The sequence below is a fragment of the Haliaeetus albicilla genome, chromosome 5, assembly GCF_947461875.1.
Source record: "Haliaeetus albicilla chromosome 5, bHalAlb1.1, whole genome shotgun sequence".
Lineage (NCBI taxonomy): Eukaryota > Metazoa > Chordata > Aves > Accipitriformes > Accipitridae > Haliaeetus > Haliaeetus albicilla.
Window position 1 is genome coordinate 42,726,327 of NC_091487.1, and position 23,770 is coordinate 42,750,096.

Consider the following 23,770-nt stretch of genomic DNA (forward strand, 5'->3'; position numbering starts at 1 on the left):
TCCTCGCCCCTCTCCCCTCAGGGGCGGCGGTGACCCCCATCGCCCTTTACTTTCGCTGTCCCACCGACGTGTTCCTCACAAACAGGCGCCTCTCCCCCACCCCGCTTCACGCTAAAGCTCTTTGCGAATAAACCGCTCGGCACCGTGTAGCGACCTCTCCGCGCCCGCAGCGGCGGAGGGAAGATTTCGCCGCCTCCTCCTCCTCCGCCGGTTGAAGGCGGGAGCTCGGTTAGTTACCGCCGACGGCGGAACCTTGAGCGGAGCGGTGCGTGTTTTCCCGCCGGGCCCGGAAGCGGTGGGAGGCGGCGGGAAGGTGAGGCGGTACCGTGAGGCGGTACCTCAGCGCCTCTGGGGAGCGCCTCGGTTACGGAGCGGGGAAGGGAAGGTGTCGAGGCGGCCGCTTTTGTGGAGAAGGTCGCTACCGCCTGTCGCCGTCGTTCCCGGCCTCGCCTCTGCCCTGCGGGTTCGGTGGAAGGCAGGCGGGCGGGATCCGGGAGCGGTGCCCAGGCCGCGGCGCGGTTGCCTGAGGGCTGGCGGTGAGGCGCAGGCGAGAGCGTCGCTGGAAGCCGAGGTTTTGTAACCGCCGGGCGGTGAATCGGTGCTGGCGTTAGACCGGCGTGCCGGTAAAACCTTGCGTAGGGACAAAAATCGGGCGAGTGTAAAAATGTATTAAAATTTCCCGTTTTCTTCTGCTTGGTACTCGGAGGGAGCAAGGACGCGTCAGTGCTGAGCGGCGTTGGGCTTAACTGTGGGCTGCAGCTTTTCTGTGCCTTTCCTTTCTGCTGGTTATGCTTTGGTTTGGGACGGGTTTGCCGGTGGGGCCCAGAAACGGACGGGGTCACTGTTCAGGCCCTTGCTGCTTTCTTGGTCTGTGCTTCACCTCAGTCCCAGGGGGGCATGGAAGCCCTGCGTGTGGGGTTTCTTTTTTAGGACTTGCCTCCTACCTGAGTGTGTGACAGAGAAAATGTGAATTCCTTCAATGCAGTTTTAGTCCACGGTGCATAACTTAATCGGAGTATGAAAGTAATAGTAGTGAATTTTACCACGAGTGAAGGAAGATAGGTGGCATATAGAGAATATGTGTGGGGTGGCTGGCTCCAATCTTAAGAGAAGATGAACTGATTTGACATCGGTTTAGGATTCATCCTGTGGCAAAAACCAAACACACCTCCTACCAATTCCCCCCCTCCCCCCCCCCCCAAAACCCAGGCAACTTGTCTGTCTAATTTTATGAGTAAGTGAGAATAGCCTTTGTACAGAGCATTGAACACTAAGGCTCTCCCTTATGAATTAAAGAATAGCAGTGTGGCATCGCTGTTCCTACCAACAGTGATGTAGACAGAAGCAAACAGAAGGTTTTCAGAATTTTTCCAAAGCTTTGTAAAAAAACCTATTGAATTGCAGTCTCTCGTGTTAAGTTCTTTGGTCTTCGCAAACCTCTCTGTAATTCTAAACAAGATACGTTGAGGGGGGCAAAGTGCTGGATGATTTATGGAGAAGTATGTAGTATGGCTGCTGTGGCTGCCAGATGCGACTGCCATTCTGGTCCATATGGCAGCAGGGTCTACCTGTTGTGAATTAGTGATTTTTTTTTGCAGGGATAATACTTTACAATTATATAGATGCCATCTTTTAGAAACCTTCTTCTAGAGGTTGTTTTTGCTGGTGTTACTCATAGTACCTAAACTTACTTACAGTGAAAGGGATGAAGAGGAATTGCTTTTTTCTATTTTCAGTTTTATTTGAAGTATTTTACTTAGTTTTTCTTATTTGCATGGGTATTTCACATCACAGGGAGGGGGGAATACATAGGGTGGAAATCATTAAGTAAACTAGAACTCTGAGGAAGTGTAATACTTGATGTTATTTTTTATTTCTTTTTCTGATGGCTTAGATTTCTAGCTATTATCTGTTTTAAAAATGAAACAGTTTTACAAACATCCTATATGTAATATTTTTAATCTCTTCTCTTTTTCATTAAAGGTGGAGATAAACTACAGTAACTAAAGTAAGATAGCTCTGGATACTAGTTTTGCTGTTAAATTAATTTCAAACCCATTAATTGCCTTGCTGGAAGTGAATTCAAGTTTACCAATATGGCTCTGACTGTTACTTTGCTGAACAGTGCTTACTTATGTGGTAGATGCTGCAGTCACAAAGTTTTGCACCCCTTACTTGGACCTCTCCTCAACGATTCCATATCAAAATTATATAGCAGCTACAGGAGGCCAGGGTCACAGCCTGAGAAAAAACCGTCTTGGGAAAATACTGATTTCAGTTTTAAGAAGGGCATTAATGTCTTAAAGACTCAGCTAAGCATGCTGAAAGAGGAGACCAAAGATTACTTGATAGGACCTGGAGGCTATCCACTCAGTCAGTACCTGTTGGAACAGACAAAGGTGTTGTGGGAGTTTCGGAGCCAAGAAGATTTAAATAAATGGGTTATTTCCTCTGATGTAGAGATTGGAGGGAAAAGTGAAGTTTACCTCAAACTGGGTAGGAATAACCAGGCTGCTCTGCTGTATGGAACCCTCAATACGGAAGTGCCTCGTGATGGGGAGACGAAATACAGTGGATATTGTAGTATGAGAGCTAAACCGCCAGTGGTAAGTACAGCTTCATGTTTGCATAGCTTCTGTTACTTAATCGGAGAGCATTTTTATGTAAACCCAGTGACAAGAAGTGGACTGTTGTTTACTGCGGTTGAAACTGATCACTTTCAGGAGTACTAGCTATTCCTTCAGGGATGTAATAGCTGCTGTGTCCTTTGACCTGGAAGGAACTTTTTCTTGGATTTTGTTTTCCTGTCTTAGAAGAGGAATAATATATGTTTGATCATTTACTTATGTACAATAGGGCACCCACTCATTAAGACAGCCCTATTTTCAGCCTCCTTGCAAACGAAGGTCTGTAATGAACCTCTATACCCCAAATTAATATGATTAAAATAGATTATGTCTCTAAATTTGAAGTTAATTGAATGTGTCATAAGGACAAATTTTCTGGGCTTTAACTTGGCCTATTCGTCAGACTTGGTTTAGGGGAATGAGCTCATCTTTTTTTTCACAGGAACAGAAAATAATGCTTTGAAAAGTACTTTTTAAAAGTCTGACCCCTACTGTACATCAGAAAAAGCAAGATACAAATCTTCGATAGCTTGGAATTGACCAAAATGGAACCAGAAATGGATGTTCTTATTATTGATACTTCTTGTTTCATCCCTTATTTTTAAGCACCTTTAAAAGCAAAGGAACATTTTGACTCAGTGTATCAAATGCTTAGCTTTTTAGTCAGTTTTATTGTTTGTGGCTTGCCACAAGTACACAGGTAAAATTTTTTCTGGGCCAGAAACTTGGAGAGCAGAGAATATGAGTAAAATCAATGGGCAGATGAGAGGCAGATGAACACTGATTAATATGGTGGCACTGCGTCAGAGGAACGGAACAGCAAGTTGAATCTCAGTGTGAGTTAAATTTCCTGGACTGCTACTGACTTGTGCAAATGTGACTCAAACTTTCATCTCCTAATTCTGAAGTATTGGAGTGCATCAGTCCATCTTTATAATGCAGTTTGGAATCAGAGGGTGAAAATGTAAATACAAAGGCTTTTCTTTATTTAAGTAGAAAGGCTCAAAACTGGCAAAGCCATTAAATAAAGTAGTCATACGCCTTGTATTAATGTATTGATGATCAACTCATCTTATTACCGATGAGTTGGTAGAAGGACAGTTGATAGGTAACCATAGTAGTGCTGTAAATTAAAGGGGAAACCTCTGAATTTTTGGTGCTAATTTTGACTTGGTTTAAGCAATCCTGGGCAAGAATGGCCCTGACTCCTGCTGCCTCATCGCTCCAAGTGACCTCAGTGTAACTCTGTGTAGACTCTTGGATCCGCCTGTGTGCAAATCACAACACCGGGACTTTTAAGATCTTGGGAAAAAATGCAGTTGAGAATTAGACATGCTTGCAATCCATATAATTATGCACAGTTAATGACAAAAAGTGTTGGGAAACATTAAATGCTTCCAGTGCTTACGTCAGTCTTCAGTAAGGAAAGTTACCACAGGGAATAAATTATCCCACTTCTTCTATTTCTTGTAATTGCCTCTGCATAATCTAGTACTGACCACAGAATATTAAACTTAATGAACTACATAACTAGTGATCCATCACTACAGTGTTTGTGTACTTGCCTGGTAGGAATTTGGTCCTAGGAAGCAGGTCTGATTTCTGATAGTTACAAGATTGCGGTTTATAATTAAAGCATGAGTCCTCAGAGTGGTAATACTGCAATTTGTGGGCTCTGATACAGTGCTGAAGGAAATTCAGTGCAATCAGCAGCTAGTATGATGAATGAGTAACCCAGTTTTCAGTATGTCACAGTAAATATTATTTGACATAATAATGAGGACAGTGATCAAAGCAATAGTGCTCTGTTCTTCATAATGGAAGTTTCCCTCTATTAAGGAGTAATAATTCTTATTTTTTAATAATTTGTAGGGATCTTTTGCTAGGAAGAAGTATTACGACTGGTCAAACTTCAACAGTCTGTATTTACGTGTCCGTGGCGATGGCAGACCTTGGATGGTAAACATTTATACAGACCCTTACTTCTCTCATCAAAAGGATGACCTCTACAGCTACTTCATGTTCACCCGAGGAGGCCCATATTGGGAGGAAATAAAGGTGAACTAATGAGTCTTTCAAACTAACGAGACTGTCTTGGGGGTCCGGGCCATAGCTCTGTGGAAGGGGAATTCTTTCAACAGTCACAGTTTGTTGCTATTGCTGTCCATTCAACAGTGTTTCTGTTATGTATCCTTATACAACAGACTTGTGCCTTTGGCTTGGGAATTCCAAAACTGTAAATCACTGGATTGTGGGAGGGCACGCTGTGTCAGTTGTATTAAAGATTTGATCCACTATACATTCACGTAAACACCTGATGTTAGCTATTACTGGAGTAATAGAATAGGAACAGGGATTGAAGCTTAGCAGGTGTTGCCAGGAATATTCTCTGTGATAACCATCTGGAATACAAATGGACCTAGGCTGGTGTAGGATTTGTACCCTGTGACAGGATTTGCTTAACCTGCTGACTCGCTGGAGCCAGTTGGAGATTCAGAGGTGTGGTTTGTCATTTATGGCCTTCGAACCTGTGACACAGTAATATTTGTAAGAAGTGGGAGTTTTGGCTCTTTCCTGATGAAACTTGGGGAACTTTTGTAATTTGCTGATGCCAATGTTAAGGAGGTTTGCAAATCCTTATGAATTGGCATCGAGAGCTTCACAATACCATTGTCCAATCATGCAAGAACAGCTCACTGTTTCACAGGTGAGGAGTCAGGAGGATGAATATCGGTGTGTTGTTGCTGGTTTGCATGTTTTCCTTTCACCCTCACCAGCCAACCCTCCTGTTTTCTACCTCTTACCACAGCCCCTCCTCTTCGTTGCTCCCACTGCATTCAAAGTCATTTTTACATTATTCTGAATGGCTTTTATAGAGTACTGCTGCCTTGGTATGAAGTTTGCACTATGAAATACACAGCTTGGGTACAGCTGAGCTGTTGATATACATGCATGCTAGACCTTTCATTAATTTCTTTTTTTATGTTGACATGTTATTGGAAGGAGATGTTCTCGATGTAAACAGCCACCTTCTGTGCTGCAGCCTCTCGTTGTGTCCTAACAGGGTAACAGACCTGCACGATGGCTACAAATGGCCACCACAGAACAGTGTGGGCCTGGAGCTGGCTGCGAGTGGTCAATGAAAGCGTTAATGTGGCCCATTTCTCTATGCCAGTTCTATGCACCCAGCTAATGCTGGGACCAGATGTAGCAGTGTCATTTCATTTACTAAGGCAGGCTTTTTTTTTTTTCCTTAAGTTTTTATGTTAGGTACTGGTGACACTAAAGTCTGGTTTGGCTTTGTTTTGTTTCTTTCAGATTCCATTCTCCAAATTCTTTCTCTCCAGTCGGGGAAGAGTCCAGGATCAGCAACATCCTGTCTGGTTAGACAAGGCAAGTTTTCTATAGGCTTTATCTGTCTGAAATTTCCTTTAAGATTGTATTGTCATGATGTAATTTACAAATCCGTTAATGTTTGTGAATTTGAAATTGAAGGGCCTCTTCTTGTTATAAGGTACTTATTCTTGTGTGCTTATCTTTGCATTTAAATTATCCTACTTTGTGATAGCAGTGTCAGTTTATTTCAAAGGAGCTCCAAAAATATTTTTAAGAGGTCTGTATAACCAAGAAACAACTCAAAACTCACTTGGCTTTTCAAAAAAACAAAAAAGATTTTTTTGGTTTTTTTTTTTTTCTTTTTGTTGAGGAATGATCAAAGTGACTAAGAAATCTAAAATGCCAGTTGACACAGTACTGCCAAAAATAATAAAAGTATCATAAACTTTCTTCCTGACAGAAGACTGTCAGGGATATCATGTTGTGAGATTTTGTTTGAGGATGTAGTGTATCAGTGACCTTGATGGTAAGCAGTAAACTGATGTATTTATAGGCTCTTTTTTATTTTTTTTTCAGGCTAGAAAGTCTAAGTATTAAGTAAATGTGTTGAGTATTTTTTATTTTATTTCTGCAAGTAGGTAGACTAATTCACTGATTCACACGAGGAGACATGTTGGAAAAAATTGTTTCTGTATCTTTTTTTTCTTTTAAATTTCAGTGACCCTCCTATATGTAATTAAGGGCAGCTTAGTACCCAGTGAGTACCAAAAGGAAAACAGTGTTAGAAATATATGTGGGGAGAAAATAAAAGGCCCATTATTTTAATCAGTGTTAGTCACCTGGAATGTTGCATTCAGTTCCTAACTGCCGTAATGAAAAAAAAAAAAAATTAGGAAATATTTGAGGGCAATTCAGTGATTGGCAGCATGAAAACAATCTGTTTAAAAGCAGAAGTTGAGGCTGTAGAAAGCAAGTATGAATGATATGAAGAAGGTGGATCAACTACAAGAAAAGATATGCTTTATGGAAGAAAGTTGTTATAAAAGGCCTATGTTTAAATACAGATGCTGAAGAATTTATCAGGATTTAGAATACAGTCATTCAAAATTGTAAATGAAAACATAAAGTTGTATATGGGGTGTTTGAAAATATTTACCAGGAGTTAAAGGGACAAACCAGTACTTGATCTAAGCATCCTCCACTAAATTTTCATTCCTTGTTATCTTATGCTTAGTATTTCACAGTGGAAACAATGCATTTGCATATAATATGAAGTGTAATTTTACATATGTATTTTAAAGAAACCTAAAAATAGGGGAAGTGGCATGAAGGCAATTGAAGAAATCTTGACAAAATGTCTTGATCCCTCATGGTACTACTATGTGTTTTCCCAGGAACCAGGAAAGGCCTTGTTAAACAGGAATAAAAAAGTTAGGAAACAGCCAATGTATCTAGGTCTTGCCAAGAAATAGATTCTTCAGAGCAGAGAGTTTAGGTGATTCCCGTAGTCACCTGTAACAGTATGAACCAGGAAGATGGAACCTTAAAAACTCTCCAGGCTCCACAAGCCAAGGGGCTGATTGTAGAGCTGGCTTCTGGGGAAGAGATGGCATTTAAAACATTAGAATGATTTGAGAGGAGCGTTGGTGCATTTAATTTCTTTAGCTTTGTTCTATTATTTATTTAGTGTACATTTGCAATATATTTTTAGCCTCAGCCTACAATTATTCAACTTTATTTGACGCATCCTAGGCATTGTTTTCCTGCATGTACAGCAGTCCTTAAAATCATGGGTGCAGCTCAGACCTGCGCTTGCAGCAGCTGGAGTTTAATAGGTGGCCTGCCACTGGTGACCCAGCTTGTTCTGAGAACTGCTGACACTGGAGTCTCCAAGAGGTGATTAGTGACACGTAAGAGCTGAGAGTGCTTTCAGGCAAGCCACAGGCTAATAGGAAACATGCCTGAGCCCCCAACATTTTCATGGAATTTATTACAGTTAGAATAAATTTATTTATTTTTAAATTGGAATAGTGGTGGGGTGAACATTAGGGGAAAGGAATAAGGAGAGTTCTTGTATTTAAGAACACTATTCTAATTGGGAAGCAGTGGCTAGGACCCTTGCCTTAATGTAAAACTTGGTAACAAAGTTTCATGCATTTAAAAATGTCTGGTTTGGTGCACTTCCGCGCTATATGAGGTGTATGACTTGATCTAGAATGAAAGTTCTCCTCCGTCCTTAATTACATTCTGTTTGTGTTTCCTGCTCACAAGAGACTATGAAAACGTGTTTGTACACCCAGTTGTGATGAAACTGGCCATACGCAGACCTCGAAGGATACAAATTGCAGTGTTGCTTTAGGCTCAGGGCATTTTTAATAACGGGTTCAACACAGTGGTAGAAAGGCAAATGTGAAGGAGTTTCCCACCGGGGTCTGTATTGAAAATGTGGTATTGAAATGTTCGAGCCTTAAGAAATGCTGCTGTATTTTGAACAAATACCAGTTTAAAGTAGATTGCCATGAACTGTTTGTAAAATATGGAACTGGTAGATACAATTGTGGTTGATTATAACATTATAGAAATACTGTTCTAATGTATGTATCTTTTAATTAGATTAGTACCCTTGGATTCACCATTGGAGATAAAGTAGATGGTCCATTCCAGCTGGAGATTGATTTTATTGGCCTGCTGAACGATAGAGCTCATACAGAAGAATTTGCCTATGAAACATATGAAAAGGTCTAAGTTGGGGTGGTATCTTTTGGGACAGTCTTCATATAGTTGGTTCACTTTTACAACACTTCTTAATGTGTAGCTTAAAGCAACTTGAAGATTCCACGTAAACATTAAAGAGATAAGTGCATGAAGCGTTGGCTGTAGTAATCTGACTAGAGTGACACCGCTGGCATCTTCGAGCTGCCAAATAGAGAATCCTGGAGAGACTGTACATACATGGACTGGAACACAGCCTGAGGAGAGTTGGGATGCGCTCTTACAAAGTAGTAACTGGTGACTGGCTTAATGTTGGCTTCTGTCCTGACCTTTACAGAAATAAAAGTATTTCACAAGCTTGTTGTAGTTCTTTTTTGTACAACAATTTCATTTTCTACATTATATGGTTTGTAGGCAGTTGTAAAACACTCACATCTGCTAGTTTTAAACTGGAAAAAGCATAATGAGAATTAATACCCTGAGGAATGGTGCTTAAGTGTGACTCAGCTGCTGAAATTTACACAGAGCAGCACCAGAAGTGGAAAAGGCAGAAGTATTTCAACCTTTAGCTTTGGCTCCTCTGAAAAACTAAAAAAAGAAAAAGCTGCCGCTGCCAAGATTGAAACAGTAGCTATGCAGCGGGCTTGGCTTTTAGTTTAGAGCTGTTGATGATAGTCCTACAGCTTTATAGAGCCAAGGGTGTTGAACAGAAGTAGTAAAGCTCCAAGGGTGGGTTGGGGGGAAACCCCCATTGCTGTCTGCTCCCTGAGGAGGCACAGCTCAGCTTAATCAGCACCATTCCAGGGCAGATCAGATCACACTTCTGCTGTGTGCAGTTAGCTTAACTCAGCTGTACTGGAAGAAGTCACAGCCTCAGCTGGTGGCATAGAAGCTCAATACCTCCCTTTTTCCGAGAAGTCTATTTTTTGGTAATTTAAGAAACACTTTAAAGAACAAGTGCTGAATGGTTTCATTTCAGCTGTCACAAACTTAGTCTAATGAAAGCACTGACCTCCACTGCAGTGACCTTGTTTAAGTGTGCTTTGCAAATAATAAATGTTCCTGTATTTTATATGGAAGAGGCCACAATAAAGCAAGCTGAAGCAGTGCCTTGTACTATCATTTTCCTCTTGCACAGAATTGAATAGCTTAAGAGCAAAAGAGGGTGGTTATCGTTTCTAAAGATACCAGAACAAACGTGCTTTCATAAAGCCGTAGGCAGGCTAGTCGGCAAGGAAAGCTAGTCACAAAAAAAGACACAGTAGTAAATACAAGTGTGAGCAAAACTAGTGCTATGCTAAGGATGTAGTTATACATAGTACACTAGATGAGATAACCAGTGATAAACAGGGTATATACAAAGTATTTATTATTTCCCCCATTAAGTTTATAAAAAATTGCTTGTTCTTGACACTTGATATAAATGCATATATTTGATAGGACACTAAATCCACTGGAACAATTATCTGCTCAAAATTCTAGCTGAGATTACAACTGCTAAATTACCTTTCCAGCTCCATCCATAATAAATCCAGAAAGATTTTCTGCGTATTTTTTAAAGTAACAATAACAGGTTTTAAATCTAAGGTATTGAATGTGCCTCAACACTACTGTAACCTCTTTTAAGCATCATAGATATGAAAAGCATAAGAATTTTGTTAACATCTGCTATTTACCATAGAAAGGAACAAAACAACCCTAACTGTTCAAAGCATCCAGCTGGCAATTTGTAAAGCCACTTTTCAGTTGTGACTTTTTAAAAATACGGTATTTTACAGTTATATTTTGCTGTATGCTTTTAGTTTTCCAGAGAGCTTGTGTATTTTTTCTTCTCTTGGAACTTCCCTGCTACTTCATAGGCATGCAATTAGAAATGCTGAATAAGTGCTGCAACTGTTGTTACAGAATAAGGACTGATCTGGAGAACAGGGCAAGCAGACATCTCCAACTCCTGCAATTTACCAGTGGAACATTTTGAAGCTTGCTATCTGGAGTGTCCATCCTAGTGGGTAGCAAATGCATTCTGGTGGAGAAGTCTGTCCTAAGTTGCAAGGAGGCTTCTTGAGCATTGTTTTTCCACTTACATTTTCTCCTTTAACGTCGTTTAGTTAAATGAGTTAGTTAAATGAAAACACTAATAAGCAACTAGAGATAGTTCTAAGCTCCTGAAAGTTCTGAACTCATCTCATCAGGGAAGTTGATCACTAAAACATTACACTCAGATGCATCGTAAGGTCTCATTCAATGCTCTCTGGATTCCACTAGCTAATAGCAACCTGAACCATACACAGACAGCACAAATATTTACAAGACAGGAACAATATTTACAGTGATTTCTTATATATTTCTTATTCCTCCTAATCCACAGATAGTCCTCTACGGTTTCCGAGAGCCTGAGCCTTTTTCTTTTTTCTCTCTTGCTCGTGTTTCTCACGCCTTTCTTCCCTGAAGGGGAAAAAGAAGAGACACAGACCATATCAAGTTATATTAAAGGTAGATACACAAGCAACCAAAGGAATCCGAAGCTGACCAAGGCTTAACATGTTTAATCGGTGTGCTGCATTTGCCATGGGCAGAGAAAACAGTACCATTTTGGACTGAATCCAAACATTCAGGCAAATACTTCCGCTTAGACATACAGGTCTAACATTCAAGGTAGCAACATGTCAATATTCACAGCTTCTTCCAAGGTGAAGGTAAGTCTCCAAACGCTAGAACTGATAGCTTTCACAGAATAAAAGTCTATCGGATTCAGAGCTGCCCTCTTTGTTGACCTTCCTGATACTAGACAGACTACTGGAGGCAAAAATTGCTTTTATATTCAAGTATTCTTTCCTGAACTGCCTATTTAAATCCTAAAAAGACAAATGAGTCATCATATTATTTTAAATAACACTATTCATAAAAAGCTAGTGGTGTACTAACCTTGTCTGGAGGTGCGGCTGTTTGTAACCTTTCTTACATGCAGAGATGTTGCTACCAGCAGACTTATTTGGGACAGTATTTTCTTTACATTCTCCCCAAGGCTTTAGTCGTCCTACAATTTAGGGGCAAAAAGAGAGACTATTGAATTACTAGTTTAGTAATTGTGTGCTTAACTTCTTTTCACGAATTTTATACTAGCTAGCCCGGGTTTGCTGGTTGACTTTAAGGTAAAATGCCTCTTCAGCTGTATTACCAGTTTCACCAGCCCATTCCCAAAAAGTAGTTTTTCTATAAGTAGTAACAGGTGACTGTACTCATAAGTAACACTGACCACACAAAGTTCAGCTTCTCACACAACAGTGCACTTTTTAAAGAAAATAAAACCAACCCTCACTGTGTAAGGAATATCTCATATTTCCTGTACATACATCTATTCAGTGGAATACAGGGATGTTTATTATTATATTATGGGCTTTTGGTCATAAAGATTTATTCTTCAGTAGGGAGGCTCTTAAAGCATATATCATACAGAAATTTAACAATCAGTCACTCCACAGACTGTGGGAATCCAGAGAGAAAGGGAAAGGGACAGGAAAAGAGGCTGAAAACTTCGCTATCATGGTTTGTATCAATGCCTTACTTCATGAGCAGTTGAGTGCAAAGGGGCATGACCAACACCGACTGCACAGGATCACAGTACCTTTGTGTGGCTGATACCGAAGGGGCCTTGAGAGACTTGCTTTGAGGTCAAACGTCTTCTTTGTGCTTGTGGGTTCTGCAGCGTGAGCTGCAAACTTGAAGGGGGTGATAACTACAAAAGGCATCAAGATATCATACTTCATTATAGCAGCAAAAACATCACTGCACAAAGCAAGTTGGGAAGTGCCTGCGAAGACCACCATACAACTATCAAGACCAAAGAGCCATTAAATGCTACCATCTGCTACCTCTACACACAGAATTGCACGAACACAGCTCACTTGAAATAGGGAGCTTTCAGGTCTGGAGAGAGCAAGAGTTGTAGAGTATCAGCCCTTTTGCTCTGATTATGCTATGCAATAGCATATATAACTCCATGTATTTTTCTAGTTCTTCAGAGCAAATCGTGTTTCCTTGTCTCTATGCTTAGTTGGAACCAAGTAAATTTTCTCATCAAAAAAAGAAACATTCTTCCAGAACACACCAGCTTCAGATCAGTAGTGGAACTTTTCTTTCCCCCTAAAAACCATCAATATTGTCATACAACAAGACAGGCAACTCTGGGTTCTTGACCTGCGATAACGTAGAGCTGTGCTGGTGTAGAGATCATTAGTAATCAGAAGACTTCTGCTGCTTCTCACAGAGTTTTAGTTCCCAAGTTAATCAGGGTTGCTGAGGCTGATAATAACAGGTTGTCCTAGAAGCCTGGTGCATGCCAATCCAGCAAGGAGAATGAGACCTCTGAGAGGACATCAGAACTCCTCTCACTGCAGACAGGATCTCCCTGTACCTGTTATATGAATCTTTTGCTACATACTCCCTAAAGGTCTAGAAGATTTTCTATCCTCTTTTCTGTAGGTAGCTAGGTACCATATATTTAAGTCTTAGCACCTAACCATTTTAGTCAAAACACTGGAAGCAAAAGGAAACAAAGAAACTACTGCAGTTTCTAAAGAATCAGTCATTAATTAGAGAATGAAATTAAAACCTGGGTCTATATGACATTAGGTTATAAAAAAATTATATAACGATTCAATAAAATGAGTCTTGATGTGAAAAAAGCCACATATTTACCATCCACTTTACCCTTTGATGCAGTCAGATCATTATTTCTTGCATTTCCCTTGCTGTTATTATGACTCATTAGGTTGCAGCTCTTTTGGTTCTCAGGTGTGCAGATCTCCAAGTATGGAGACATTCTAGATGGAGTCTTGGTAAGAGAGCGTTTATGCTCATTATCTTTTGTGGCTTCCGAGAACCTGAAAATTATTAGAAATATGAAGACAGAGTTAGTCATTTACAAGGAATGTCATGCAGCAGAATACAGAAGGTTCTGTGTTCTACTTTTCTTACAGGTACAAAGTTTTACTGTGTATAAGATGTTCACAGCTTATGTATAAACTGCACTAAAAATACCTTTGCTGGCAATTTTCAAGTTATGAGCCATCATCAATAGCAGCAAGTAATACTAGGAATTACAAAGGACTGACTTTCTTATTATTATGGAGAACAAAATATATTTGGATGCAACAAGCCAGTTGATTTCTTCATCAACTGATATAATTTACTTTAGATTTGGATTCTGTAGTAAAACATTGTATATAAATATTGTTAATTTTAAAATTGAAATTAAGAAAAACTGAAAGAAAATTAACTAACAGAACTCTAGAACACAAAGATCTACAAGAGGAAGAAGCTGGAAATTTTAGTCAAAACACACAAGTTACCTGCATATTCAAGACACACGTGCTGTATGTATATGTGTATATATATACACATGTATACACACATTAAAAATGTGCGTATATCTATAATGAAAGAAAATTCAAAATCTTGCACAAAGTAATACCCTTATCAAAAAGGTAGAGAACAAGCTGAAAGCCTGCAAGATACGGAAAGACAGTGAGTAAGTGTTGAAGAAAGCAGTATTTTGCAGGCTAGCAAGTTTATGGATGAAGTGCAGCTTGCAAGATCCACCTCAGCACATCTTTGGACAAATGGAATGGAAGCAAATTCTAGAAGTGTTGTTCTGTTTTATGTATTGCTAAGAATGAAGTAGGGCTGCAGTGAAGACAGTAAAGATTATCCAATAGGACACCAGAGGCAGAATGAATATTGTTTTCATTCGTTGTTATCTATTGAGATCAAAGATAGCATATTTAATGTAGAAACAAAGCCAGTAAGATTATGAGCTTGATTTTACAAGGAACCTGTATTCCTGACCTTTGAATAGCAGAAGAACTGCATTGAAAAGTCCCATAATTATTTATTAGGAGATGTCAATATTAGAAGTCGCACTATCTGACTTAATAATAACAATCCCACACACGCTTTATTCAGGGACAAAAAAGTTTCAGCAGCTATAATCTTGGCACGCAAAAGTTGAGAAAAGAAGGTTATCAGAGAAATGGGAAGTAACACAACCAAGACCTGAGATTAACTGGGTATCGTTAGCAGGGGGAAAAGGGTAAGGGTAAATTATACAATGTCTAAATCTGAACTTCAGTCACTGTGGAAAGTTTAGTAAACTGAATAAAGTTAGAATTAGCACAATAGTTAGAAAACCAACAAAGAAACAGTAGAGACAAGGATTTTTACTGAAAAGAAAACCAGGCGAAAGGGCATTCATCAGTGGAGTACCGTACAGACTGTCCTTCCGATTCCCTCTTTTAAAATGGTTTTTGTTCAAGACTTTAGAAAAATTAGTAATAAGCTGGTAAAATTTACCAATAACAAAAGTTCATGAAATATTAACATAATAGAGAATTAGATTACTGTGTAGGAATAATGAAGTGTGCATGATGTTTTAAAAGGAAATTAGATGAAATTTAATAGCATTGAGTATGAGCTCATTCATATAGCAGCTCCTCATGACTTTCTAGTGGTCAACTTGATTCCCATCTGCAAGAAACAATCTGCTTATAGTAATCAATCACAAGATGAGCCCCTGCTGTGACATCGGCAGGGAGGTGGGGGTGGGAAAAGAGTACCCCAAAAAACCACAAATGATGAGTCCATTGTGAGACTCACCTGGAATACTGCAGAGTTCTGGTTAAGTAATCTCAAGATAAATTATTTCAGGTATAACAGAGACTATTAGGTTGCCTGACAAAATGGAAAACCTAACAGTAAGAGAAGAAAAATAATGTGGCTTGGTTGGTTTAGTGACATGAAAGCTGAAAGAGATGCAAGATTCCTCCACCATGAGACATCAAAATGAAGAATCAAGATAGTTACAGCACAGTAAGGCTTAAATCAACCATAAAGCTAGGCTGAAAGTTAGTAATCAGAATTAGTCTCATGTAGTTCATGCTTGGAATATAAATAGTCAACTCAGTCAGTGTTGATTATTTCACATGTATCACACCCAATTGCTCACTGGTAGTTTCAGTTTGTCTTTTTACCTGACATTCATTTTGGTTGTTGAAAGGACAGGATTAAATGAAGATTTCCTAGATAAAATACTCCGATTGGCAGCGTTCAGACAACTGCGTGGTGAGCGCCGGAGGTTATTAGGAGTGCAGGTGGCGGAGAATCTGCCTCTTTCTGAATTTGGGCTGAATAAAAATGTTTTGCCACTGGTTTGTTTCTAGGGAAAAGCAAATAATGAATTAGCACACTGCTAAAAAAAAATTATCAGAAAAGCAGCTAAGAGGAATGGAAAATACAAAGTGAATCAGAAGCATAGTCTCTTCAGTTTTTCCCCTTTTTTCTTTAAAAGCATATTTTAAATATAAGTCATTCTATTATTATTAAACTGATCTGAAAACACATACCTTAGAATTGTTATGTGGAGTGCCTTTTTCCGGTGCTCTTAAAGGATTCGATTTTTTGGCTAGCACCTGCCAAAAGTAGTTTGTCTTAAGTATACATTGATACAACGTATGCCATAGAAGAGAAAAGTGTAGTGGTCAGGAGTTTCAGTGTTACTGCCTTGGTATGGCCATTGACATATTCATTCATATATTCATTGATACATTACTGTCACTTTTCTAGGGTCTGCCACTCTGAAAGAGGCCCTATTAGCAGCTTTTACCCAAGCAAGTGTGAAATACAAGAACTGAGAATGGGAGCCACTGAGAACAATATATGTTGCATGTATTTTAAAGGAGAGTCATATCCAGTCATTGGACAATGGTTCTCTAAGGCACAAAAATAGGAACTTGATATTTAAATCCCAGTCTTTGAAAAATAACCCATCCCCTTGGTTAAGTTCTGCAGCAATTCAAACAGTTTTAAACAAAAGCTCCAGGAGATCCTTCACAGAAGTAATTGTGAGGTAATTATTTTTACTCAAAACTGACAAGTTATTTGTTGGTTCCTATAACTATAACCATGTACTGTTAATATATAAAAACTTATATAACTACACAAGTGGTATACAAATAACTATATATAACTAGTTATGCAGGACTGCAGTTAAATTTCAGTGATCATAACATTCCATTGCACGTACACATCACCAGCTACTTACTGCTCTAAAGAGACCCTACAGGACTTTTACAGAGAGGCTCTAGAAATAAATGAATTCGGGAACAATGGATATCTTCCTATGTTACCCTTTACCTTGACTTCGTTGAGAGAACTGCTGCAGTTTTCAATAATTTTTTTTTTCCTCTCAAGGTAGTCAGCAATAGATTCCATTTTCTTGAAGTGAGCCTCGTGCAACTTTTTGAAGTCTAAGAAGTTCCAAAAAATAAGAAGAGTCACATCTCTGATAAGCAGCTGAAGAAGTTTACTACTTAATAGGAGAATCTTGCAACACCTATCATTATGGCCTCAAAGAAAATATAACGTGTCCCTCTAATTAAAGACTGTATACACAGATAGCCAAACAGTATGAAATAGAATCTATTTCACCAGCTACACGGCCAGTTACCTGGTGCATGCTCTGGAGAATTATATAATCATCAGATAGTTTGGGTTGGAAGGGACCTTTAAAGATCACCTAGTCCAACCCCTAAATTCTGCAGTTCAAGAAAAAAAAGAAATACTTCCAAATTTTAAATGAATGAATGTATTTTACGAAGTGATGAAAATGAGTTAATACATAGTTATATGGCACAACAGCAGTATTTATAAAGTGAAAACTAAACAAGCAGGAGTAATAGCATGTCTTCCTACCCTTTGTTGTTTTGAAAATCATGAATGCAAGTATTATAACCAGAAGATGAAGTGTTCAAAGAACCAGTTTTATAACACACATGCGACTCATTTACTACTATGAATCTACAAGTTGGAAGATACACCTTGAAACGTAACTTTTGGGAACTTTTTTGGTTGCTTGCATTTCAAAGAGTGAATGTTCTCTTCTTCAAGTAGAAACAGAAATTTGAGTTGTAAAAAACTCTAAGTCAAGTCTCCCTTCACACAGACAACACGTCTATTTCTAAAGATGGTAAGTTATCTTACTTGGTGTAGTAGCCTTCATTCCTGTTTTCCCAGACCTAGATGCACAGCCTCCATATAAAGGGATCTTCCCTTCTGCATGACGAGCACCACCTGGTACAGTAAGATTAGGCAAAATCATTAGAACTTCTGGAAAATATTTTAATGCCATCACAATCTTTTTAAAAGTATTTGTTCCAAAAACACACCTTATCTCCTCAAAGTGGGTTTAGGTTTCGAGAAATAAAAACATCAGCTGGAATAGATATGTCCTAAGTCTCTCAAAAGCCTTTTAAATGGTATGTCAGTAACAGCATGTCTCGACAAACTACAAGCCCAGCATGAATCTTACAGTCACACTAGGTTATTATCTTTTGATAGTAAAGTATTTCACAGGGGAACTTAACAAAAAACTACGCTTGCGGTAAGCAAAACAATTTTAAATTCATAGGTCTTGATCTGTTTAATAAGCTAGTGTTTTTTAAATGTTGATAACAAAGAAGAAATACCTTTTGGCCAGCTTTTCTGCCCACTGCCTTATATACATATACAGAGTTTAAGGTTTTTTTTATCATCTCTGCTCTTGGGTATAGTATTAAGCTCATGTTCACATTTTCATGATTAAATTTTATTACAAAAAAAATCAGGTAAAGACTTCACATCAAGTTCAATATTTGCATATCGAAAGCAAACATTTGCTTTTCTATTAATTCACATCTGCTTTAAAGTAAACTTGGATGACCTCAATATATTGAAAGAAATCCTCGCTGGAAGCAAATAATGGGGGGTTGTTGAAAATAATTGTTGAAAAAAATCAACTTTTCACCAATAAATGCAGAGATAGTATTTTTTTGTCACACAGTTCTCGCTATCTGCAATTACTGAAAAAAAGAAAAACAAACCAAAAACCAGAAAGCACTTCAGGTACTTATAATTACAGTTATAGGAAGAGACGAGTACTGTGCCAACTGTCAGCATGAATACTGCCTCAACTAAAGCATCCTCTACATATTCTATTGATTCTGTTTTTAAAAGAAACTTAATTGAAGATCCTAATTTTCTACATTAGTTTCAAAATTATAGATAGCCTCCAATAAGAATGTCCTTGTAAATTCTGTTGAACAGCAAAAATGTGCATAATACAACCCAAGGACTACATACACTTAAGTCTAATAGGAGCAAATAATGGTAGGTATCTTATTTGACAGACCCACAATATCAATAAATTATCAGATTGGGCAAACTCATTTGTTCGTGTCAGCTGCATGCACAAAGGACCAGGGGAGAAATTCATATTTTCAGCAGCATCGTGTTTGAAGGCCTAAAAAAGCCACCAGATAGAAAAATGATCCACTCTAATACATTCAGATATTGCTAGGCAGTTTAAACAAATTATAAAGGATTCTGTGTGTATGTCCTTTTCTACTAATTTTACTCCTGGGAAGAAAATGACACCACCTATTCATCTGCAGGAAAAGAAAAATGAAGCACGAGGAAGCGAGCTCTCCCTTTCTTGCCACTTTTTAAAGGAGCCAAGTAACATCTCAGGGGTATTCCAAAAGGCACTAATTCTAAACGAGGTGCAAGACTCAAATACACTGAGACCTTCGAGAACTCCTTCACTAAAAACATCAGGTCCAGAGTTACGAAGTCAAAGCCAGCAGAATTCCTACATTGCAGAATTCATGGATTTGTGTTACAATATATTAAACAAACAAGTACACAAACTCAAATGAGATGGATTGTTTCTGGTATCTCCAAATAAGGTACTGATCACCAGACATGCCACAAAAATCTTTGCAGACACAATAAAATAACCAGAAGGCACATTTTAAGTAGTACAAATTATTAAACTTACTTTTTTGGAATTTTCTACTTACATTCACCTCCACTACTTTTAGTAGAAGTCTTCTCTAGTTGTTCTTTCTGACCAGTACCCATCCCCGGATTCTCAATAGCTGTCTTTTTAGTTACTTTTTCCTTATTTTGGAATACCTTCTGTCCCTTTTCATGCTCACCCCGAGGCACTTCGTTTTCTTTCATGTCAGAATGCTCCTGCAGTTTAAATATAGTTCATTTAAACAGTTTGTTCCAACTGGATATAAAGAAAGGCTGTTGTTCTGAGAACAGTCAGTCAGTGGAACAGGTTACCCAGAGAGGTTGCGTAGCCTCCATCCTTAGAGGTTTTCAACACCAGATTAGATAAAACCTTAAGCATTGTGGTCTAACCTCATAGTTGACTGTGCTTTGATTAGGAGATTGAGCAAGAGACTTTCTGAAGTCCAACCTGAATTAACCTGTGAAATACTTATCCTGTTATTTCACAAACAGATCTGGATCAGAAAGCTTTCACCTGCACAGCTCTAGTATAAAATTGCCTTTATTGACAAAAGTTAATTATTTGCAAGTAAAAATAAATTCACTGGCTATGTTACTTTTTACTATTGTAGCTTTGGTTACTCTACAATTCTCTAACACTAACAGACTAACACTCCTCATTTTCTCATTTCCCTCCTCTAAGTCTAAATCAGTAAAAGTCTTTCACACAGTTCTTAGTTCACCCACTACTTGTATGCAATTCTAGAGAAAAATAATTCTACCCCTATCTCACCTTGAAACTTCCCCTCCCTCAGTCATAAAACCCATCAATAAAGAACCCACTGAGAGGAGTGGGAATTAAAAAATTGTGAGGTTTAGGCAATCATCCAATTTCTGTTTTATTTTTCTATATAAAGAAAGTTAAAACAGCCTTATTTTAGATAAATTCTGAAACTAGTCTAATATTCAGAATACTATGATGAACTAGTGAAAGCAGTCTTACATTCAGATAAAGCGTTTGGAATTGTGTATTCCTTAGAAGAATTTAATTTATTTCCTTGAAGTAATGACTAACAAGTAATCTCTGTTCATTATGGAGTAGCACATAGTCAAGATAGAGAAAATCAGTGCTATGAAGTACAGAAGAGAAGACCAGTACCACAATGTTTGCATATGAAATTCTTATACACACACATGGATATATATATATAAAAATGTATACCACCTGCTAAATGGTGGTAGGAAAAAAAAAAAAAATCAAGTGTGTTTAAGTTATGCTTGGGGAAGGAGGGGTGGCCAGCACACAAAACCAAGCAATGTAAATCACCTCTTTCTCATCAGAAAGCCCTGTATTTTCTCTGCTGGTATTAATTTCGTCATTGGAGTTCCTCTTTTTTCTTGTTATTTTCTTTTTACCACGTCTTTTTGTAATAAAACACACTGAATCAGGCATGATTTTCTCCTGATTGCTCAGTTCATCCGATTCAATGGAAGCAGATGCACTTTTTTCAGAGTCCTGTAGCAGAAAAATACTATGTGTAACATATCTGACACAAACATAAATTAGATACTACAAAGAGACAGTTTCAATTTTATTATTGAAAAAAGTATTTCACACAGAGGAAAAACAGAAGCATGCCATTTAGTAGCATAGTAATCCAGAAACTGGCAATATCTAGATTTCCCTAAACTTCATTGTTTGAAGACTTTAAAAAGAAGTCCTACAGTTGTTTTACTATATAGCATTTTAATAAGATTATAAAAACCTAATACTCTATATTTGAAATCTGACTTGCATGATGCTGTGACCCTCCCAGATTTGTACATTTCTGTGGAATACTCTTCATTAAAAAAAATCAGAGCCTCTTTCACGCTTGTTAAAATTAAAAATAAGCTGAAAAGGATTAGACCAGTTCCTCAAACCTTTAAAGATGATTTTAAAGGAAGCACTTAAAAGGAGACATATTTTAGAAAAAGCAGATACCAATTCACTTTCTATCAAAAATGTAAAAAGCATCACCATACCCAACAGTTCAGCTTACAGAAGAGAAAACTTTTTTTAAAAGTTAAGAAAACAACACATTAAGAGATGAATAAAGGAAACATCACAATTGTGACACTTTCATTATAGTATCAGTGTAAGTAAATTTTAGTAGATGTAAAAAGCTTTCTGATGAGCGTCTAGTCCCTTCCATCCAGGCATGGAAAATGAATAAAATATTTTTATATTTGGTACTGAGTAGTGTCTGGAGCTAAACAGGCAAGAATTAAGATTTGTTCAATGGAAATTAATTGTTAGTGTTCACAGAGAATAATTTTGTACTGATGCTGAAAAATACATTGTTAATTTTGGCAGCCAAAAGGAAATCAGCTTTGGGTCATATAGGAGGCCACTTCAAAGCTAATATTAGCACTTCTGTTTCTATCAGTACATGAGTGCATTAAACTAAAGGCTCTATTAAGGAAAAAGTATTTTTATTACAGTTCACGTCATGGTAAAAAACCAACCTTCAGTACATGCCCTGCTCTACTGGTTACAAAGTTAGGTCTATCTCTCTTAAAAAGAATAGCTGATTTATCATCTATTACCATATTTTCATTTTCTTGTTTTGTTCCATGAAAGTGTTGCTTCAGTGCTTTCAACAATTTGTCTGCCTGGAGAGAAATCAAAACAACATATGAAGCAAATATTGCATTAAGTCATCAAACAAAAAACTGCATAAACACAGCTAGTGTCCTATAAACTGATCCAACAAACAAGCGGAATGTTTCCTGAATCCGATGGAACAAGGCATGCCTAGAGCTTCATGCAAGTCAGTTAAATTAGAGAAAGTGCTTAAGGCTGCAGATAAATACATAGCATAGTCCCCACAGAGGCACAAATTTCCCCGACTAGTTTTCTTCCGGTCTGTCTGTTCTCAAGGATGAATGAGACTGACTGTTTCTAACAGCACTGCATAGCTGAACATGAATTAAAATTGTATCAAATTTCTGCAATAACTTCTGTCTTGGCCATACTACATACAAAGCATTCTTCTCATCCCTGGCATATATTCAACAGTAATAGCAATAAAATAACAGCAACAAAATTACATCATTGATACTTTAGGCTATGAAAGACTCTTAAATACCTAATTGGAAAGGTCAGCATAAAATCAAACCTGGACTAGAAGTTTAAGAACAGAATAACCTAGGACTAAAACCCCAAGCAGAAGTCTTATTGGCCCTGTCAGGACAGCGACTTCCTTTGTCCACTTAAGTCGTGGATCTTCTTTCTTTTAAGGCTTTAAGGTTTCTCCCACTGACAGTGCAGCAGCCTGACTGCTGCCGAGTGGTTCACTGGCAGTGCCTACCAGGAGAGATCAGGCCACTGTCACAAATCTGTAGCTCAAGGCAAAAGAGATGGGTGCATGCTTATTTCTCGTTCTTAACCACGCACGGCTGGTAAACAAACACAGGCACTCCCTTCCCTTAAGACACCCTATTGTTATTATTCTTCCGACTCAGACTCGTAAAAAACCCCACCCACCCACCAAAACACCAAAAAACTCCAAACGAACCCAAAACCCAAACCACAGCTACCCACAACAACAGCGCGGTAACCCGTCGCGGACACGGCGGCGCTGAGCACCCCGGGGGTGCAGCGTGGGGCGGCCCCGCGCCCTCCCCTTCTCGGTGCCTCCGGTAAAACGGAGCCCCGCGTCATCAGCTCGTTTCTTTGAGCGTATTCCCGTCACGAAGGTGTTACGGGGGGACAGGACGGACCCGTTCCCTACGCGACACCCGCTCCCCCTCAGCTCCCGGCCGGGCAGAGGGGGAACGCCAGAGCCGAGGCCGCTCTTCAGAGAACGGGCGGGCGGGGAAACCGGGAGCTTCCCTCACCCGAGATCCCCGGCGCCGCTCCCTCCCAGCCGCGGCAGCTGCCCCCGCCTCACCCGGAGGTTGGCCTTCAGGCCGGCGGCCTTTGCGATCCGCTGGAGCTCGACGTATTTCAGCGATTCCAGCTGCTGGAGGGAAGAGAGCGCCATGGCGCCGACGCCTCACCGCCGCCAACCGCCGCACTTCGAATCTCGCGCTCAACCGACGCGGCGCGGGCGGGCCCCGCCCCCGCCGTTCGAACGCGCTCGCCGCGCCAGGCCATTGGCTGGACGAGGCAAAGGGGTGGAGCCTGGAGCGGGCACGGAAACCACCAGTGGCGGCGCGGCCACCGAGGCGTGCTTTTTTTTTTTTTTTTTTCAAACGCGATAGGCGGCCGCCGGCGGGGG

The 23,770-nt window shown here is 39.2% G+C and overlaps 2 protein-coding genes across 7 annotated transcripts; one reads left to right on the forward strand and one right to left on the reverse strand.

The window, feature by feature from the left end:
• The first annotated feature begins 12 nt into the window (after positions 1-12).
• Positions 13-9,029, forward strand: NDUFAF1 (NADH:ubiquinone oxidoreductase complex assembly factor 1). Of its 4 annotated transcripts, none has more exons than XM_069784446.1 (5): positions 13-313; positions 1,984-2,606; positions 4,500-4,685; positions 5,946-6,020; positions 8,577-9,029. In XM_069784446.1, the coding sequence occupies exons 2-5, from the start codon at positions 2,097-2,099 to the stop codon at positions 8,706-8,708; spliced, it is 903 nt and encodes a 300-aa protein (XP_069640547.1). In that variant the 5' UTR covers positions 13-313; positions 1,984-2,096; the 3' UTR covers positions 8,709-9,029. The 4 variants fall into 4 exon arrangements, with proteins under 4 accessions (XP_069640547.1, XP_069640549.1, XP_069640550.1 ...); XM_069784448.1 differs by having other exon boundaries at positions 13-265; XM_069784449.1 differs by lacking the exon at positions 13-313 and adding an exon at positions 347-623.
• NUSAP1 (nucleolar and spindle associated protein 1) lies at positions 7,958-23,627 on the reverse strand. 3 transcript variants are annotated; one of them, XM_069784444.1, is made up of 12 exons: positions 23,441-23,627; positions 22,095-22,160; positions 20,833-21,021; positions 19,568-19,742; positions 17,712-17,801; positions 16,866-16,978; positions 16,076-16,141; positions 15,704-15,888; positions 13,386-13,558; positions 12,301-12,411; positions 11,601-11,712; positions 7,958-11,120 (listed from the first exon to the last, which is right to left on the reverse strand). In XM_069784444.1, the coding sequence occupies exons 1-12, from the start codon at positions 23,531-23,533 to the stop codon at positions 11,033-11,035; spliced, it is 1,461 nt and encodes a 486-aa protein (XP_069640545.1). In that variant the 5' UTR covers positions 23,534-23,627; the 3' UTR covers positions 7,958-11,032. The 3 variants fall into 3 exon arrangements, with proteins under 3 accessions (XP_069640545.1, XP_069640544.1, XP_069640546.1); XM_069784443.1 differs by having other exon boundaries at positions 13,374-13,558; positions 23,441-23,626; XM_069784445.1 differs by lacking the exon at positions 20,833-21,021 and having other exon boundaries at positions 13,374-13,558; positions 23,441-23,621.
• Between the last annotated feature and the right edge of the window lie 143 nt (positions 23,628-23,770).

Coding starts and splice junctions, on each gene's coding strand:
- NDUFAF1 (XM_069784446.1), top strand. CDS start 2,097: ATGGCTCTGACTGTTACTTTGCTGAACAGTGCTTACTTATGTGGTAGA. Junction 2,607..4,499: donor TGAGAGCTAAACCGCCAGTG/GTAAGTACAGCT, acceptor AATAATTTGTAG/GGATCTTTTGCTAGGAAGAA. Junction 6,021..8,576: donor ATCCTGTCTGGTTAGACAAG/GCAAGTTTTCTA, acceptor TCTTTTAATTAG/ATTAGTACCCTTGGATTCAC.
- NUSAP1 (XM_069784443.1), bottom strand. CDS start 23,533: ATGGCGCTCTCTTCCCTCCAGCAGCTGGAATCGCTGAAATACGTCGAG. Junction 16,979..17,711: donor AATGAAGGCTACTACACCAA/GTAAGATAACTT, acceptor GGAACTTCTTAG/ACTTCAAAAAGTTGCACGAG. Junction 11,713..12,300: donor TCGGTATCAGCCACACAAAG/GTACTGTGATCC, acceptor CCTAAATTGTAG/GACGACTAAAGCCTTGGGGA.